The 20,349-nt window shown below is 38.3% G+C and overlaps 1 protein-coding gene across 1 annotated transcript; it reads left to right on the plus strand.

Annotated features, from left to right (window-relative positions):
- The first annotated feature begins 4,944 nt into the window (after positions 1–4,944).
- znf831 (zinc finger protein 831) lies at positions 4,945–19,000 on the plus strand. The gene is made up of 4 exons (XM_062987183.1): positions 4,945–5,010; positions 7,918–12,389; positions 16,906–17,084; positions 17,759–19,000. The coding sequence occupies exons 2-4, from the start codon at positions 7,964–7,966 to the stop codon at positions 18,506–18,508; spliced, it is 5,355 nt and encodes a 1,784-aa protein (XP_062843253.1). The 5' UTR covers positions 4,945–5,010; positions 7,918–7,963; the 3' UTR covers positions 18,509–19,000.
- Positions 19,001–20,349: the final 1,349 nt, after the last annotated feature.

The raw sequence follows: 20,349 nt of genomic DNA on the forward strand, positions 1-20,349 counted from the left end.
AGAAGCGCATTTAAACTGTTAACCCTACAATCGGACATTCATATGAGGTCAAGCGCCTCTGCTGGACAATTTTGGAACTTGCTGGATGAGGGGAAAAAAATCCAAACATAAGAAAATGTGCCACACATTTGACAGCATTTTTGGGATCAACCTGCTTATGTGAATCAGCCTTTTCTCCACATGAAAATAATGAAGTCTAAATATCAATATAGGCAACCGAAGCGCAATTAAAAAGCTACAAAGCATTTTCGAAAAATTATGAGGCCTACCTTTTTAAAAAGTAGATCACGATGACCTGTCGATTGAAAATAGAAGATCTCAAGCCACGAAAGTATGGAAACCCACGCAGACATGGGGAGAACATGCAAACTCCACACAGAAAGGACCTAGACCGCCTCAGTTCAATTTCATGCGTTATGTTAACACATTTCTTTACTGAAAATACACTTTAGCCACATGTTTCAATTAAGCCAATTTCTGATTCTTTTATCACACAATCTTTTCTAATTATATAAATAATAAAATATGTTACCCTTTAAATAGGAAACTATTTAGGATTAGTCACACATTTCTTTAATGAAAATTAGTTAATCTATAGATTACAGGGAACAAACCTAGCATTGGCATATGTCCTTTTTTGTTCTTTAAAGATGTAAAACTTACAAACATCTGTATAAGCAACACATAGTATTGAAGTGGTGTTCAAACTGGATATCCAAAACTCATCAAGGACAGTGACCAAAAGTATAATAATAATATTACAATACATTGTACTGAATTAATTGTACGTAAACTAAGAAACCACCTTCTGTTATCACCAGTAGATGGCATACAAATCCACACTTTAAGAAAAATCATAAATCTTCAGAAATGGGCCTAATAATAAAAAATAGTTTTCTTATCATTCATTCCATCATCTATTTGTTTGCCTTCAGTACATTGTGTGTTCTGTCCCTAATTGGCCCAAAGTCAAAATTTTAAATGACCCAGTCTCAAAAACTAAACAACATTAGCTTCACAAAGGTGGTTCTGATGAAAGTGCTGCCATTTACAAACCTTTTCTTTATAATATCAAAAAGTACGGATTCCACAGGGCTTCACTGGGTGTGTCTGGTAGCTCTAAGCTTCACAGCAAGGAGGGCCTGGGTTTGATTCTCCAGCCCAGTGGCTAGGGAGGTAGTACCAAGGATTTCCCTGTTTGTGTACACATACTGCCATCCCTATCATTGGCTGATAAGATTAGTGTGACTTTCTGAATGTGTTAAAGCTTTGTGTGAGCCATCACTGCTGGTCTGTGAATGAGAAGCTGCAAACGTAATTGCTAACATGTTGGAGAAACAACTAGACTGGAAGACAAAAGGAAAAAAAACCACAAAATGTATTAGTGTATGTAAAGTTTTGACTTTAACTTTACTTGCACATTTAAATTTGGTATGGAGGCAAGGCTAGTGGAGTCTGCTGCCCTGTCCATGTGTATTACTGCTTTGCTCCCAGTGTTTTTGGGTGATGCTGGAATTCCTCCACCCCCATGAATGAATGGATGAATTATTATTATTATTAGTTCATTATTATTCATCTTTCTATGACATGGCTCTTCTCATATGCAAAAATCTTCTAGGGTGTTGAGTTAAAAAGAAAAGAAAAAAAAAGTTAGATTGCAAACCAGAAAGCACCTTTATGCCTGGCTTCACATTCAGCATTGCAGCAAACACCCACCCACACACTTTTTGTGAGTTTCTCACTTCCTGCACATAAAGCCACCATTGCCTCTGAGCCTCTGTAACCACGCGAAACCCTTATTAGATAAATCGGATTTTAAAAAAATTATTTATTTGCTTTTTTATTAAGATTTATCAGAAATGATTACAATGGACTCTCGACTTTTGTCTGGTGCCAAAAGTAGACCTCGTGTATCTAGCTATGAGACGATTGCTGTTACCATGCCAACACAAGCATTCATCTCTTCAGAGGACTAGTCTGCTGTTGCCTTGGAGACGAGAAATTCAAAGCATCTAGGCCTCACCATGGAACTGTATCACATTCAACTTACATCTATTCTAGTTTTTCTTTTTGTTACTTTACTATATATATTTATTCTCAAATGCATTTATAGCTTATAACATATTTACAGGTTTTCTGCAACAATTTGTGTCACTTTACATGTTAATGCATGCTTAAATAACATACTAGTGAAGTTACTATATATGGCCAAAAGTATTTAGACACCTGTTTTTGGAGTGTGTTGTACATCCTGTTCCAAAACCATTTACATTGTGAGTATGGCCACCCTTTGTGGCTATCAAAGCCTTCAATAACCTGGGAAGACTTTTGGAGTAAAGTTGTGGTAACTTTGGTCCCTTCAGTCAAAAACATTTGACAGGCCATGCACTGCTGGATGAGAAAGTCTGGCCCTTAATAGATGTTTAACCTTATTCCAGGAGTGTTTAGTAGGGCTGAGGTCAGCACACTATAATCAACTGGATTTCCACAACACCTTGCTTTGTGCACGCCGGCATATTTATGACCCTCCCAAACTGTTGTAAAGTATATAGTTTATTTGGATATGGATGAGGCTGAAACACCGGTAACATAATAATAAGTAAATGTGTCCACATTCTTTTGTTCATTTGTCTGCAGCTGTTCTTTAAATGTGACTGGATGACTAGTACATGCTTCTTAGACTTCTACTAATTTAAGTTCTTTAATGAGATTTTTTTTACTAATATACTAGGTTAAGAATTTGTATTATTATTTAGTGATGGTGTGATGACTCCTCTGAGCCCAGATAAATAGAGTTTATGCAAATAAGGTGTTTAATGACCTAGTCCCAGAAAAAAGGATTATTGCAAAAATTATTGAAATTCTTAGAACATCCTGGCATACATGTACCTTACAAATGTATGCACACCAAAAATGTAAACCCTAATGTAAAACCACATGATCAAAATAGCCTGTTACATAACTGCTATTATAGTATCACACAGTGGGATTGCAATAGATGCAATTGATAAAGACTCAGTAGGAAGAAAAATGGAAAAAGTAAAATATGATGGGTCATACAGAAAGGCTTTCAGTGTTGCACTGTCATATGACGTCATCTTTAATAACAGATTGTATTAAGAAATGTGTGGCTCACTAAGTCAGCAGTCAAAGCACAGAACACAATGTGCAATGTCAAGTGTAGAGTCAAAAGAACACTACTGTTGGCTACCACAGTGTTAACTGTAAAATTTGACTAAGAAAATTAAGAAAACTTGGCAGTGTGACCATGTATGACAGTTTAAAGGGTTTATGAACTTTTGAAATGGGATCATTTAAAACCGCAAAAAATATTACTTGTGAAATGAAGCTAATTAATAGATTTTTGCCAATAGTTCTGGAACTCTATTTTGTCATCCTCACAGATGGTTTTAACTAAGACTCCATGTGGGAGATACATTTTGGACACCAATCAGAGAAAACAAGATATTTTTCGACAAAAGTTGAAAAATACACCTACGCATGTTCTGCATCTACACATGGCCATCTACACCTTTTTTTTTGTGTGTCTAAGATTGTGTATTACAAAATGTCTATCAAGTCTATACAACAAAGACAGAAAGAATCCACATTTAAAAGGTGGGAGAAATGTAAACAAACAAGCTGCTCAAGTAATTGATTTATTTATCAGGATTTTAACGTCATGTTTTACACACTTTGGTTACATTCATGACAGAAACAGTAGTTACTTGTTACACGTGAAACACAGTCATGGACAATTTAGTATCTCTAATTCACCTCACTTGCATGTCTTTGGTCTGTTGGAGGAACCCAGAGCTCCCAGAGGAAACCCACACAGACACGGGAAGAACATGCAAACTCCACACTCCATACCTGGGGATTGAACACAGGACCTTCTTGCTGTGAGGCGACAGTGCTACCCACTGAGCCACCGTGCCACCCTCTCAAGTAATTGAAGATAGGCAGTTGTGGGGACGTGTTTACTCGGCCAACACCAACACCAACGATTTCAGCTAATATTAGAAGCCTCTAGGAAATTGATTTATATGATGTTGCTCTGTGGTGCAGATCATACTAGTTTATGTTTTTGGGATAATTTTACAATGCATTTTGTTAATGGAAAGTAGTATGTGAAAGGTAGTATAGTGCATGTGTGTCATCAATGTAAATAACATGGCAGATAAATATTGGGTGCCAACCACTTGTTTAAAAAATTAACAAAAAGAAAATAAAACCAAAACAAAAAAAGAGACAAAGAGAGAAAAATACACCCTCGCATGTCCTACATTCACACATGGCCAGATACACCTCTTCTTTTTTGTGTGAGTGTGTGTATGTATGTGTGTAACTGTGTGTGAGTGTGTGTATAAAAGTGTGAGTGGGTGGGTGGGTGGGTGTATGACTGACTGAGGGACTGTGAGAGCCAGAATCAGAAGTCAGGTACTAAGTGAGGCTGCCAGTGAATGTGTGTGTGTGTGTGTGTGTGTGTGTGTGTGTGTGTGTGTGTGTGTGTGTGTGTGTGTGTGTGTGTGTGTGTGTGCGCATGGGAGTGTATGAGCGCGTGAGTTTGTATGTATGGGGGTTGTTTAGTTCAAAGTAAGTCTGCATGCTGACTTCCTTTTCTGAACGTGGATTTTGTTGTCACTTGTACTTCTGTATTTTCTTCGCCTCACCCCTGTGAGGAATCCAAGTCCATCTGCTGTTGTTTTTGGATGACCATTAGTCTGACTCATTTAGTAATCTTCACTTCTCTATCTCCATCTCATGCTCTTCATGCTCAGCTCTCTCTCTCTTTCTCTGTCTGTTTCTGCACTGACTTTGTGTGCTCATCATCTATTCGCATTTGCATGAATGACGTTCTGTATTTCCTCCATCACTCACACAAACGGCTGAAACAAAAGAGGAACAAGGCCTGAGCAGAGGAAGGTGGCGCGTTGTTATTATGTTCTTATGCCAGTTTAAGAATCGCAAGGCAGATTCCAGAATGTATGGCTTTTTAGGCAAGTTTTGGTAAGTATTCTTGAATTGCTTTTGTTTTGTTTGCTTTTAAAGTTTTAGTCAGAGTGAAATGGTCATAAGTTCTGGTGATAGGAAGTCCTTGACAAGCAGTTGTTTGATGAAGGTGCTATAGCATGTAAATAAGACAAAGTGAAAGACTGAACTAGTGGAGTAGTTTGGGATTGTTTTTATTACTACAGTTGTCAAAAGTTTGCATGCACTTGTACTGTATGTCAAAGCAGAATTTAATTTAATGATCTCTGGAACTTGGAAAACATACTTTTAAATGTTAATTGTGCGTTTTCAAAACACTAAAAAAAGTCAACAATTTAGTTGTCATAATAAAACTTGAACTTGTTTTGAACAATCAAAGTCCAAGATTATTAATTTTGAGGCAATTGTTCATGTGCAACAGGCAGCAAAACACCAAAAGAGAATAATACTACCTCCATCAGGTCTGACGGTAGGTACAGCGCTGGAGGATTTAAATGACTTACTGCTTTTACTTTAAACATACTTTGACCATTGTTGCCAAATAATAACCTGTATGACTTTAAATTAACAGAATTTGCAATATTTTTTGAAAACCTACTATAAACTTTAAATATAGAATAACTGTGCATTACAATCACAGAAACAACTGGCATTATTAAAATCCCACAGCTGTACATTTCCCCTACATACAGTTTATACAAAAACATAAATAAAATTTTTAAAAATTAGCTTGTAACTCATTAATTATTAACTTCTTAAATTAAAAAAAAAAAATCTTTTTTTAAAAATGCAATTAATTGATAATTACAGGTTGCATAGACACCACAGTTTGAAACCTCAACTTTTCATTCATATTAGACATGTAAGCGTTTATTTTGTTTACTTTGTAAATGTTTTAATATGGAAACATCATAATATAAAAGTTCATTAAAAATTGGTATGGATATTTATTTTTTAAATTACATATCATTTAAAAATAATTGACCATTGAAATCACAAGAATCACGAGGAAGAGTTTAGGGTTTAAGCTTTACAGGAATATTGTCAAGTCTTTACTCTACTACTCATGGAGGAATGTAAACAAAGAATGTAAGACAAAACAGAAATGTATTGATATTTTATTACAATTTAGTCATTTACAATTGCAGTTTTGCTTTTCTATTTGATATGAAATAGTGAAATAGGTGAGTACATGTGCTTCATGAGGTTTTATAAAAAATTGAAAACATGTCCTAGGGGTATTATGTTATCTTTAAGATTTCTTATACTCATCTGTAATAAGTTATAATAAGACATTTATAAGCATGCATGGCATGCAATTACTGATTGTAGCCCATCTGTTGCTCTGTTCTGTTTGTAACAGTGTATGCGTGTTTTAAATGGAGCAGTGTTGTTGGGATTTAAACTTAATGGCCCTTTTATTTGAAACCCGTACCATATTGGCACTCACTGTAGGTGTATAGTTCGACTAGAGTAATACAATTACAATAATAATGTGTAAGTGGTAACTTTTTTGATTACAGAATGCTGTTGACTATTTTGCTTGATGCACTATTCTTCTCCCAGCATTGACACTGAAGCATTTAAAACTCTCAACACTGTTTCACCAGATACCACATAAACCAAAAAACCCTCCCCACAAAGTACTGGGTCATTACTATGTTAGTGTCACTGCAGTGCTGAGAATGGTCCGCTATCCAAACGTCATCTGGTCAGTGGTGGTCTTATGGGGGTAACACAGGGATGACAAAGTGTACCGAGCAACAGATGGGCTATACTGTTGAGAGGTGTACCTAATAAAGTGCTTGGTGAGTAAATATGACATAATGTATATATTTAATAATCATGACTTTTATAGTAGGTCATTTTGACTCATACATTATAATTTAATTATAATAAAATCCAAAACATATGTCAAAAGTAAAGATTGCATTAAAATTAAACCTCAACCTATAATGCGTTTGAAAAGTGAATTTAAAAACCTGATTTTGATTCATTAAGGGATCTGGAGATTTTAAGCTTTTAATATGTTTTTAGTAAGTAAACAGTTCGCTATAGCTTGGTTAGCGCAGTAGTCTGTTATGCTAGCCTCCCACTGCTGAGATCTGAGTTTGAACTCTGACCAGGATAAAGCAATTTGCAATATATTAACAAACTGCTTTTTTTTTTCAAATGCAGGTTAAACTTAAATAAAATACTACTGTATCAGTCCTGAAAGTCAAACGTTTTGTATCTTTATTGTTCCACTACTGTTCAAATGGACAAAGTGGGAGCTGACATTTTGCGTGCCAGTTTTTAAAAGGGCCCAATACTTTTTCAGCCTTTCGATGAGTCATTGCTATACCACGCTCTGAACTGCCTTTGATAACATCATTGTTTCTGCAGTATGCAAATAGCAAGAATATGTATATTGCACACTGGGGGTTCTCCTTAGCATTTTTGGTTCTTCATGTTACCTATTTTGGCACTTCAAAGCACACGTTTCTGGGTGTTTGTGGCTGTGCAGTTAATGTGGTAAGATTACACTCAACCCCATGGCTATTTTTACATTTTTTGCAAATGCCAAATCTAGTAAGGTACAGCCTTTCCCCTAGTTGATCTATAAAAATAGATTGTAAAATTTTTCATCCTTATGCAAAACATTACCTAATCAACATGCTAAATTTCTTAATAGTCAACACCAAAACAAAATCATCACTGGTCTAAATATATCTGAAGATCAGTTTGTAAAGCTGTTTATGTCATTAGTAAGATTTTACGTTACACTTTAATGCTTCATCTTATAAATTCCTCTATTACATAAAACATTGTATCTGTTATTCTTTTTAGCTGGGTTGACATTACATTCATTCATATTTATTTGGGAGGGGGGATTCATTGAAGCTTTAAACAGTGTCGTAATGAAAAGTATGTTTTCTGTTGCAGGTAATTAGCAGGCTCAGTCTCTGAACATCGCAAGGGTACTGTTACCATGGCAACTGGCAAGCAAGGCTGCGGTAGCGCTGCCGAGCCTCAGCATTCGGTCTCTGCTCAGAGAGAAAAAGAGATGCACGTTCAGGCCCCTCTAACAGCCATGTATATCCAGGCGGTGCCAGCCCTGCCATCGCACCCTCAGGCCCAGCCAGCAGCCATGCAAGATGCAGCGGTTATTCCCTTGTCTATGCCAATGGTGTTGGCCAACCAGACTCTGCCCATTCTGACACTGCAAATAACCAGCGGAACAGCTCTTCAGCAGCAGAAGCCTGAACTTTCAGCATCTTCACCTAGACCCAAATCTGCAGGGAAGCACGTGTGCCCACACTGTGGACGGGACTGTCTAAAACCGAGTGTGCTGGAAAAACACCTGCGCTGCCACACTGGTGAGAGGCCATATCCTTGTCCCACTTGCGGCATCTCCTTCAAGACACAGAGCAACCTTTACAAACACAAACGCACCCAGGCCCATGCTCGTTTATCCAGCGAATCTGGAAAGGAAACCTTCAGCAGCCAGGAGAGCACAGACAGCTCGAGAGATATTTGCTTCGGTCCATCTGTGGAATTGCAAAGGGAAGACTCAGGTGACACAAAAAGACCCGACAGCGTCCTTTCTACTGTATCAGAAAACACAGCGAGCTCTGATCAAGTTTGTTCGGCTGAGAGTCAGACAAAGTCTGACACTGAATGGGCTTTATGCAAAGCTGCTGTGGTTGGACTTATTGCTTCACCAGCTCATGGACAACAGGAAACCTTAAACCCTGCAGACTGTAGGATATCATTATCACCTGAAGGCAAAACAGAAGCTGCTTTAATCCAGGCAAAAGACCCAACAGGAGATGGTCGCTCTCCACTGACTCCAAATCGCACACCTCTCCAAAGGCAGGAAGCCCTCCTTCCAAAACTCTCCAGAGGGAAGTCTCAAAGCCATGACAGCACAGACTCAGGCTTTAGTGAAAGTAATGAACATCACTTGACCTCAAGTCCGGGATATTCCCTGCACAATCCCAGCATGGATTCAGCTACCAGCATGGAACTGCAGAAACCAGGAGACTCTGAAACCCCCACAGATGAGGCTACAGAGGACATGAAAAACAAGGTGTCATTTCAGGAGAAACAAAAGCTGGAGGAGCACATTTTGAAACTTATATCTGAAAACAACTTGCTAATGGATGACAAACACCTTGTAAATGTGCGTCCAAGGAAGACAGTGTTGTCCAAACAAGGCAGCATTGATCTTCCCATGCCATACACTTACAAAGACTCATTTCATTTTGAGATGAGAAGCAGCAAACACCAAGTCTCCATTTCGCAAACACAGGACAAAAGAGGTAGGGCTATTTACAGCTCTATGCCCACACAACACTCCACCAGCATGGAGCATGCTCCATTAACAAGAAGCAGCTCTTTACCATTTAGCATAAACAATTATAACAGTGACAAGACAATTTTACCTTATCAAGGAGACAACATACCTTTGAGCAGACGGTGTAGCGCAGGTCACATTTACCCTTTCAAATCGGTAGATCAACATGCACCTAGCCATCGCTCACTGGTCAGGCAGGTAGCAGTGGACTGTCTATCGACAGCCGAGGGATCTTCAGTGGAGAGAGGCAGTCACAGTAGCCTTAGCTCGGTTGAAGACTTCACTGACAATGCAACAGAGTCAGCTGTCAAAAGATGCCACAGAAAGAAAGTACAAAAGTTTCCTTACAATAAATGGTATATGTACGGAGGTGGTACATTCAAAAAGCTCTACAACACAGAGAAAGACAGTGTTTTGAAAAGCAGAAAGGTCATGGTTTGCTCTGAGCAAACTGAAACCAAGATGAATCAAATAAGCCAAGAGAAAGATAGTTCATCAGTGTCTGAGAGCGTTACTTCCTGTTCTAATGTGTGTCCGCCTCCTGCTGTAAATATGCTAATAGCACACACATCCAGTCAGGTAATTTCTTCTTATGTACTTTTGCAAAGTCCAATAAAACAATCCGACAGATCACTTCAGCAATGTTTGGTCAATCAGACTAATGTTTCAAGCTCATGTGACTTAAACACCATGACGAATGCAGAAAAAGGGACAAAAGAAAAAGACACGGGTTCAGAAATACATTTTTCAAGTCAAGTTCCCTCAGAGAGGAAAAAGCAGAAGACAGATGATGTAATTACAGCTGTGATGGAAGACAAGGACAAACAAATAGGGAGGCAGCAATGTGTTTTCACCTCTGCAAGTCAACAGGTAAAATCACTACCATTTAAGTTTTGTGATGTGTCCCAAAGAACACTTTATACCCAGCAGAAGGACAGGGAAGGCAGTTTGACCAATATGTCTTCTTTAAAACAGAGACAGCTTTTTAAAAGACACAGCTCTCCTCTTTTTGTGGCCAATATAAGCGGGACATCTGGGTCGACTTCAGCCTCTGCCAGCATCCCATCTGTTTCTTCAGCCGAGACCAGCTTTCTTCCTAAGTATCAGCTAAAGATTCCATCTTCTACAGATGGTGCCTCAAATTCGTGTTTTGGCAAAACTTTGCTGAACATGTCTTTACCCAGCCTTCAACCTTTACAGCAGACTCACCCTACAACAACTTTAGCACAATCAGCTTCAACAAGTACAAATTCTACTTTGTGTACAACAGCCATAACACAGACTGATACTGTGACATCTATGGAATACATTGAGCCATCAAAAACAAAGGTACAGAATCAACCTAGTATATACACATCGGCTTCAATCTCAACAACACCTACAATACTTTCGTCATTCCCCCAGAACAAGCCTGGTAACATGCTAACACAAAACCAGTGCACCACATCTTCAATTTTGAGTAATCCTGGACAAACTTTTACAGCCTTGGATCAATGTCAATCCATCACTGTTAGCACAAGACAGGACATAATCCCATCACTTTGCCAATCAACTACTTTAACAGCAAACACCAAGAACTGTGCTGGATCTACAATGTCTGTTTTACAAAACAATTCTGCCACATCGGTAGTTATTGTAAGGCAACCACCAGGACCTACTAAGGAAACACCTGTGTCAGGTAATAAAGATTTAATGGGGGGAATCCCCTTGGATATAAGCCACACTGCATTCCCCGAAGCTAAGGACACATTTTATGTGCAAACAGCGGATCTCCAGATAGTTATGCAACTCATTTCAGATGAGCAGTTAGCTCAGATAGAGCCGCACATCGAAACACCAGGCTATACATCAACTGGAAGTCACTCATTTTTCAGCAAAGATATGGAAATATCTGGGAATGACAGGATCCATAAACAATGCTCGGGGGACACAGGATCAAAAGAGTGTGTAGCATTTGAGAGTGTAAACAAAAGTGTGCTTAGCCAAATCCCAGACGTAACACAGACATTATTTGGCTCAACAGTTACAGAACACAAGGAAAACATGACAAGTGCTTGTGGTGTTTATTTAACAAACACTCAAGGGGTCATTTCAAGCTCATGTTCAAAGACAGAACATCACATTTCAGCTTCATTGGATAGCAAAGTGAAAACATCAGGACAGCAGTATAAATTAAGTACAGCACCTGAGGGCAGTAGTGTGCTAAAAAAGCTGGAGACTGCAGGGTTTAGGAATCGACCATGTCCTATTCAGAGACCTAGTGAGATACCGAATGAAGCTTCACCAGGCAGATCTGCAACAAAAAGTGGCAAAGAGCTAAGCAACTTTTCTACAGATGACTGGATCTCTGGAAACTTTTCACCATCATTAAGCAGAGTGGAGGAACATTTTCAAGAGGTTAAAGTCTGTCCAGGGACTAGCCATTGCTTTGTGGCATCTATGAACAAGACTGCAGTATTCTCTGAGGAAACATCTGTCAAAGCCACATATTTTCCAGACATTTCTGTATTATCTGAGCCATCTGAAAAAAGACATGAAAGCCATCGGTCTGTAGTAATGACTCCACAAAAGCAAAAATTGACATCTGTTGAAGGAGAGATGACTCAAACAAACATGTCATGCATCTCTGAGGCACCCAGACTCAAACCAGCCTCCATTTCGACATCTACAACCCAAGTGAAGCTGGTTTCCACAGAGGAGCCAAGCCAACCAAAATCACACTGGTCATCGTGCAGCTCTTCAGCATCTACCAGCTCAGGGAGTGTATCAGCCTGCCAAAGCAAACCACTGAAATGTACACGTGCTAAAGCACAGCAAAATAAACCTTGCACTCTCGGTGAATTTGTACACCACTCAAATCAACAGGATTGTTCTACTGAGGGAGCAGAAGTATCTTTGGATAAAGCTGAGGTCAAGGAACTGACATCCAAGACTGTTCATCTGACCCCGGATCATTTTGAGTCACAGAGACCAAAAGCCAATTGTACTGAAAAAGAAAGTATTGAATGTAAACAGGTACCTGGTGGAATGAACAATGTCAGTCAGGATACATTCACAGGTAAGTAAACTATTAAGCTGCTGGATTTTTTAATGACAGTCTGTGTTGCACATATACAGTACAAACTTAATGTCCTTAATACACTGATCAGCCATAACATTAAAACCACCTCTATGTTTCTACACTCACTGTCCATTTTATCAGCTCCACTGACCATATAGAAGCACTTTGTCCATCTGTTTCTCTACATACTTTTTTTTAGCCTGCTTTCACCCAGTTCTTTAATGATCAGGACCCCCACAGGACCACCACAGAGTAGGTATTATTTAGGTGGTGGATCATTCTCAGTACTGCAGTGACACTGACATGGTGGTGGTGTGTTAGTGTGTGTTGTGATGGTATGAGCGGATCAGACACAGCAGCGCTGCTAGAGTTTTTTATTACCGTGTCCACTCACTGTCCACTCTATTAGACACTTCTACCTAGTTGGGTCACCTTGTAGATGTAAAGTCAGAGACGATCGCTCATCTATTGCTGCTGTTTAAGTTGGTCATCTTCTAGACATTCATCAGTGGTCACAGGACGCTGCCGACGGGGCGCTGTTGGCTGGATAAATCTTTGGTTGGTGGACTATTCTCAATCCAGCAGTGACAGTGAGGTGTTTAAAAACTCCAGCAGCGCTGCTGTGTCTGATCCACTCATACCAGCACAACACACACTAACACACCACCACCATGTCAGTGTCACTGCAGTGCTGAGAATGACCCACCACCTAAATAATACCTGCTCTGTAGTGGTCCTGGGAGAGTCCTGACCATTGAAGAACAGCATGAAAGGGGGCTAACAAAGCATGTAGAGAAACAGATGGACTACAGTCAGTAATTGTAGAACTACAAAGTGCATCTATATGGTAAGTGAAGCTGATAAAATGGACAATGTGTGTAGAAACAAGGAGGTGGTTTTAATGTTATGGCTGATCGGTGTATGATGCACATTGAATTTCTTGAAAACTCCCAAGACAAAAGATCAAAAATATCCCCTCACATTTTTAATGTCTGAATTATACTGGGAGGTAATGGAGGTGGTTCACTTCTGTTAATGTTGCGAATGTTCCACAAGGTGGAGATAACAGATTATTATTTAGTGAGCTCTCCCTGTCCCTACACAAGGAATTTAACGTTTAAACATTTTATCAAATTGAACACACTTTACACTGTGCCAAAAGCTTTTGAATCTACAAAATCAACTTGTGATCTTCTATAATCAGAAACCATATACTGTTCAAGCTATTGGCAAATTTTTAGTGAACACAATCCAGTCAAAAAATCACCATGTTAGCAAGCATCCTCTTTGAATGTTATGTTCTCTGATTAATGAGATAAAATCGTATGTGTGGGTTGTAGAGGTGCCATACCATGTTTTATAAAAATAGCCCAAAACCCAAAGTCTATCCCCTACGACGGCATATTAGGGCCACTGTAAAAACTATTTTTAGTTTTGATTTCGAGAATAAAGTCGTATACGTTTCGATTTCGAGATTAAAGTCAAAATATTATGTGAATAAAGTCGAAATAATATGGCCGAAGATTGTGCATCCGTCGTAGCCTTGTCAGTTCAGAGAAGCACGGGTCTCAGTACCTGGATCAGCATGCAAGCACTGAGGGCAGTTCATAATGAGTGTTATTGTGGTTGTCCAATAACCCACGATTATTTTTGCGTGGCTGTTTGTATTGTACACTTCCATCCACATGACATGATGACTAAACATGTCAATGCAATAATTTATAGCGATGCACCCTTGGCGCACGTTCTTCTAAATAAACCCAGTTTATTGCAAAGCCGCTTCATTGTCCTTATACTAATAACAAACTGGTGCTGATGTGAAGGAGATTGGGGATTGCTTTATTTGTGAAACCGATATGAAAGTACAGATCATGAACTTCCCTGATTTTAACACAAGGAGGTTACTATGGCCATAATATTTCGACTTTAATCTCGTAATTATTTCGACTTTAATTTTGTAATATTTTGACTTTATTCTCAAAATCAAAACTTAAAAAAAAAAATTATTTAAAATGGCCCTAATACGCCGTCGTAATCCCTGTATTCTGATTCCAGTGATTATATCTTTTTACAGAAAAGCAATTAAACTAATTTTGAGGACCTCTAAAAATTAGAAAATGCTGCTAGAAAAGATTTCTGTTTATGTTCCTACTGTAAGAGAAACACTTAACAAAACGGTTAGTAAAAGGACACCACAAAGAAAACCTTAGCTGTATTAAAAATACACATCTGCAAAAGACCACCTAGTTGTTGTACAACACTTCAGGGACAATGTTTTATGGATTGATAAGACAAAAGTTTAACTTTTTTGGCAGAAATGCGAAACACTTTGCCTAAAAAGAAAAAAATCACTGGTTTAGGACTGATTGCTTACTTGAGACCTTAACTTGGGAACATATGGAAACAATAAATTCACAATTGTATTGAAATGAAATGTCAAAATCCCAGACCTCAACTAAATTTGCACCTCATGCATTATTCTGTGCATCAGCCTAGCCAAAATGCTTCCTTTTATTTAATGACATTTGCTCTAATTCATTCAGAAGTAGTAAATCATTTTGGTCAAAGCATTTAACAGATTATTGAATTAATACTCTCACACTCACTGACCAAATGTGGATTTAATTGTACACATACACAGAAGATCTTCCACGCTGAGCGTAACTCGATCATTTACAATCAATTAATATCAAAACCATCTTTAGGAAAACATTTAATGTTTTGAAGTCCTGTCAGTGTTGAATGACCCTGTGACTCTCTTAAGGGATTGCCTTTCAGTAGGTCAGAGGCCACATGAATTAGTCACAGCAACAAAATAGGAAAGGTCAAAGGATGATCAGAAAGACAGAGAACAAACAAAACCTCAAACTTTCCTGATAAGACTGATTAGTTAAAGAATTATTTACTCTAAAATATGATAATCTTAGAAGTCCAGTCACGGTAGAAAAGCAAGCAGAGTTTACTTTTTGCCAGATCGGTGATGAGAGGCTTTATTCCTGCAGCAGATATGTTGCTCCTAACTAACCTGGTTTAGGTGACTTTGATTGATTACAGTTTTTAGAGAGTGAACACAGGGCTAAATGGAGGCCCCCAGGAAGCTCTGGCGTTAGGATTGGGGGATTTTACGCAACTCTCCTTTCAAAATGACTGACACATGTTCTAAAATCCAAATGCTGACTAATTTCAAAGCAATGCTGCAGAGGCACGTGCAAGAGTTCAGCCAAACCAAACATGTCCTGGGTGGTTGGACGACTGCTTTTCTGCAAGATAACTGTTTCTGTCTCTGCACCATTAGAATATTCAGGTACACAGTGATTCCTATGTACAAAGCTGTAAAAAGCCTTCTGATTCCTTCTGTCATTTAATATTTAGCCCACTCTTATTTGCAGAACTGCTTTTAATCAGACACACTGCTACCACAGTATAAATCCTGTAGTTATAAATACCAGTCATTACATGTTTTTCTGGGATTAGTTGGGCTCGACTTGTCAATGGTCCTTTGGATGAATTTCCGCAGGCTGGGTAGATTTATCACTGTTACAAGTTTCCATGATTTAGAGATACTCTGATTTGGAGATATGCAATATGGTTATGCAATATGGTTCAGTAGAGTCCAAGTTACTAGTGAAGTACCTCTGGGCAACTGATCTAAAGCCCAAAAAGGTGTCATTTGAAGCCCCAAAGAGGTGGTGTCAAGATGTGTCCTCTAAAGCCAGTTTTTATTCAGTTACTTTTCATACAAGATAATCAACCACAAGGTAAAGTGTTATTTAACAATGTAAATTTAATGTGTCTACAGCCTATACCTGTATGACCACAGTTTACCCGTCTTGTAATGGCTACTTTTAGCATGATAATGTACCATGCCGCAAATCACAAGTCATCTTAAATCACGTCAAAATGTTAACTGTATTTCAAAGTTTCTTAATGCGATATGGAATTTAATGTTCCCTCAATTACTGCAATTGTTAAAGTCCTGAGGCAGCACAGCATTGTTAAACTACAAAACTTTACATCTACAGCCACACCAGTGTCATCTCATATACTGGAACCAGTTTTTGAGGTTGCCAGTCTAGATGTTCAACAACTTTTTCATTATCCTGGGCTGTAAATAGCTTAAAAGTTACATGAATTTAATAATATTAAATTTATTAATAGGATATTAAATTTTTATATTAGACTGTAAATCAGATCACACAGTAATTAATGCAAAAAACATGTTGTAGTTGTAACAACTCTACACTCATATTTACTGTAAATCCTGTTCCACGTGTGCAATCATTGTACTGTGCAAAGTGTTAAAAGGGTGTTAGAAGGTGTCATAAGGTGGTAAAAACAAGCTTATTACACTTAAATATCCCGCCTCTAGCAAAGTGAAAGAATTTTATCTGATAAAGATATTTGACACTTACATACTAATACCTCAGGCGGAAAACCTAAGAGACAGGCCGAGGCAGAACTTCAAGCACATAGCTTTGCAAATGCTGGAATTAATTTATTGTTCTTTTTTCAGGGCCTCCGGTGAGCCACTCTCTCCAAAGCCCTGAGCTCCAACGGGTGGCTGGAACAGGGAGCTGGAGGTGGACCCCCCAGGAAGATAAAAATATAGGAGGTGACTGTGGGGTGAGGATGTTAGACACAAACCTGACACGCATGATACAGGAGGAGGACGGCATGAAAAACAAAGAGAGGGTGAGTCAAAAAGTTATGTAATTTTATTTAATTACTTAGCTTTTTAATTGTATACCTATAATGTAAAACTGTCCATGAATTTAAACAAGGACAAAAAATGCTACTGGTACTCAAAAAGGAAAAAAAATAAGGGTGACATTTTTAAGTATATTGTAAACTTTAGCCTATTCTTCAGTTTATCTAAGGTTTCTGTTTTATATGACAGCTATCAGTCCAGGAGAGTGTGGACTAACCTGTGTTTATTCCAAGACATGTGAAGTTAACCATCCACCTATGTGATGCCACTGTGCAGATAAACACAACACAAGGGGTGCACTAACTACATTCATTTATATCAAAGTTCACTGATCCCTGCGACTTGCCAGCTTATGATGGTTGATAGAGGTGACAGGAATACCATCCCTTTCACCCAGAGGGCAGGGCCAGTTAGTTTCCAGCATTTGGCCAGACTTTGGGTGAAGGCATTTCTGTAAAACACTTCTGTAAGATGCAAAATAACAGCAAAATGTTTGATTTCCTGCATTGCTATTGTCTGTTTACTATCCATCCTATAATTTAGTAACCATCTGAAAATGTATTGTATAAACCACGCTTAAGTCTGGAGAAGCAAATGTTCTACTCTAAAATGTACTACCATTTCTAACCTGTATTTACTCGTATATCTTTGTATCAAGCAGGAGGCAACGTGCAGTCATGAAGGCTACAAGACAGCAGTAAAACCACACCCACAACTGTCCCAGCATGAGAATAATCTAAAGACATCATCTTCCCAGCTGGGCATGTCTACAGTTTCCAATAGTACTCCTCCTGCAATCTGTGACGCAACCAATCATCCACAAGACTCACCACCTCTTGGTCAAAGCGACTGTCTGCACAACTCTGAGCAAGTCAATCCAAAGCAAATCAGCCAGAATAATACAAAAGAATTGAAGCAAGTCTCTTTTGGAAGCCATGAAAGATTCATATCAACACACACAAGACAAAATGAGGTCAGACACTCAAAGTGTGGGCATCTCTTAGCTCATCCTCTGTTGGTTAACGCCATTCAGAAAAAGGTTCAGAAAGAGACTGAAAAAATGAACTCAGAGAGCCAAAGTTATTCAAAGAAATCACAAATCCAGAGGCCATTGGCAGATCACAAAACAGATGGGACACCAAGGGTTGGTGTGCCAGATGAACTCTTCGTGACATCATCTTGTAACACAGAGTCAAGTCAAATAATAAAAAACACTCCTGATATAACATTTTCCTCATGCTCTGTTCCTGCTAACAAATCTGGCATAAATTCTAGTCCAATATGTACTTCTAATAATACCACTGAGCTTAATGCACCACAGTGCCCATTGGGTGGCAGCTACTTAGAGGAAGAGGAAAGGGCCAGTAGTAGCGATGATGAAGGAAAACTAGTCATTAACCTTGAGTAAACGAGCACACTGATATTAGTAATCAAAAACTTTAAATGCAAAGTCTCAAAATAGTCCCCTACATTACAACACACACACACACACACCCTGTATGTTAGCCCATATTTAATAAATATTTTTTGCAAGACCACATAAATAAACATGGTGTACACAGTAACCCACACAGTAATGTACTTTAAACCTCCAATATGTGGTTTAAACTTGCTTAACCTCAAACAACAGGAGACAAATGTAAGAAAAATGCATTCCCACAGTAATAGGCGTTCCACAGGGATCAATCCTAAGCACATAAGGATTACTGGGAGACTGAACAGACAGGTAGCTTTTGGCTTTGACAGCAAAAATAAATTTGCTTATCACTCAGCATTTTTCAGCATCATTTGCTGTCATCTGTTTTGTTTAATAAGCTGCTTTCAAATGTAATGTTGGATACAGATCAGCAGATCAGGATTTACACAATGTTATTTAAATAATAAAATGCAAAATGTTGAACGAATGACTCCCATCTGGTGTTTATTACATTTGCTGTACCTATTGTAGGTTTGTTTTTATAATAAACATTTTTATTTGCACATTTTCTTATGCAATGTCATAATTAATAGACATATCACACACAGATGGCAAGTAAATAAATAACAGTATAAAGACAAATTGTTATTAACCCAGCTGTGTTAATCCACAAGCCATGTAATTTTAAACTGTACAAATACATGATCTTCCAGTTTAAATCCTAAGCCAAAACTGCTGTCACTGATGTCAGTGAAGCCATCAGTGGTTCAAAAATTACATCAGCACCAAGACATTGCCAACAGCATGAGCAGTGTCACAAAGCACAAGATTTCTTTATACTAGGTTTATGAATAAAACATTACTTTTAGGGCAATGCACTGCAAAGCATCTGAATATCATGCATACACAAAATGTAATTCATTCTCATTTAGTTCATCTTTATCTGGTATCCTTTTTCATCAGGGTCACAATAGGTCCACAACCCTGTAACTCTGGTTGCTAATTATAAATAGATCAAATTCATCACTGGTCATTTCACACCCAATCATACTTACACATATCTAGTAACAATTTAAAGCAAACTAGTCCTACACTGGTATGTTCTTCTTCTGGAGCATCCAGGGAACCTGCATACAAAACCATGCAAGACTCCACACAGGTAATAATCAGAGCCCAAGAACTGAACTTTGTTCTGAAGCTGTGTAGGACAGTACCTGCTGACATACACAGTGGCCTGTACATGCATTAGTCAACTTTTATTTCATAGTAATTGTTGGCCTTTAATATTTAAGGGAGGGGCGTGTGTTAGTCACAGCTCTCCTCAATCAGGGTGGAGATCAACATCATTAAAGAGGAAGTATAATGCAATAGGGTGACTGGATTGGGAGGGGGGAAAAGTATACTTTCAAGTATTACAGACCTCAAGCATCCTATTGAGCTTAAATAAGGAACATTTTAAAAGCTGCAGTACTTAACTATGATTATTGTGTAACTAGTAGCAGAATAACCTCAACAAAAACAGTAGCAAGCAACATCTGTAAATGTTCAGGTTTTTTGCCATAATCCATGATGATGTATGAGGTAAAAGTCTACAAATCTTTCCAAACGCTAGTAGACAATGATGAAAATGGACAGCCTCTTTTATCCATAACACTTTACAGAAGTGCTAATAGAAACCAAATATTCACTACAGCATTAGTTTAGCTGTGTTCCATAATCACAGGTTACATAATTATATTTTTGTATATAAGGAAATAGTTCTCACAAATGGCTAATTTGCCTAGATTGCATTGGTCAGGGGTGGAAATTACAATACTAATGAATATGACTTA

The sequence above is a fragment of the Trichomycterus rosablanca genome, chromosome 24 (assembly GCF_030014385.1).
Source record: "Trichomycterus rosablanca isolate fTriRos1 chromosome 24, fTriRos1.hap1, whole genome shotgun sequence".
Lineage (NCBI taxonomy): Eukaryota > Metazoa > Chordata > Actinopteri > Siluriformes > Trichomycteridae > Trichomycterus > Trichomycterus rosablanca.

What these genes read in the sequence shown, in the direction of transcription:
- znf831 (XM_062987183.1), top strand. Translation starts at nt 7,964, where the DNA reads ATGGCAACTGGCAAGCAAGGCTGCGGTAGCGCTGCCGAGCCTCAGCAT. An exon ending in CAGTCAGGATACATTCACAG is followed by an intron (nt 12,390 to 16,905) that starts GTAAGTAAACTA and finishes TTCTTTTTTCAG; the next exon opens with GGCCTCCGGTGAGCCACTCT. An exon ending in GCATGAAAAACAAAGAGAGG is followed by an intron (nt 17,085 to 17,758) that starts GTGAGTCAAAAA and finishes CTTTGTATCAAG; the next exon opens with CAGGAGGCAACGTGCAGTCA.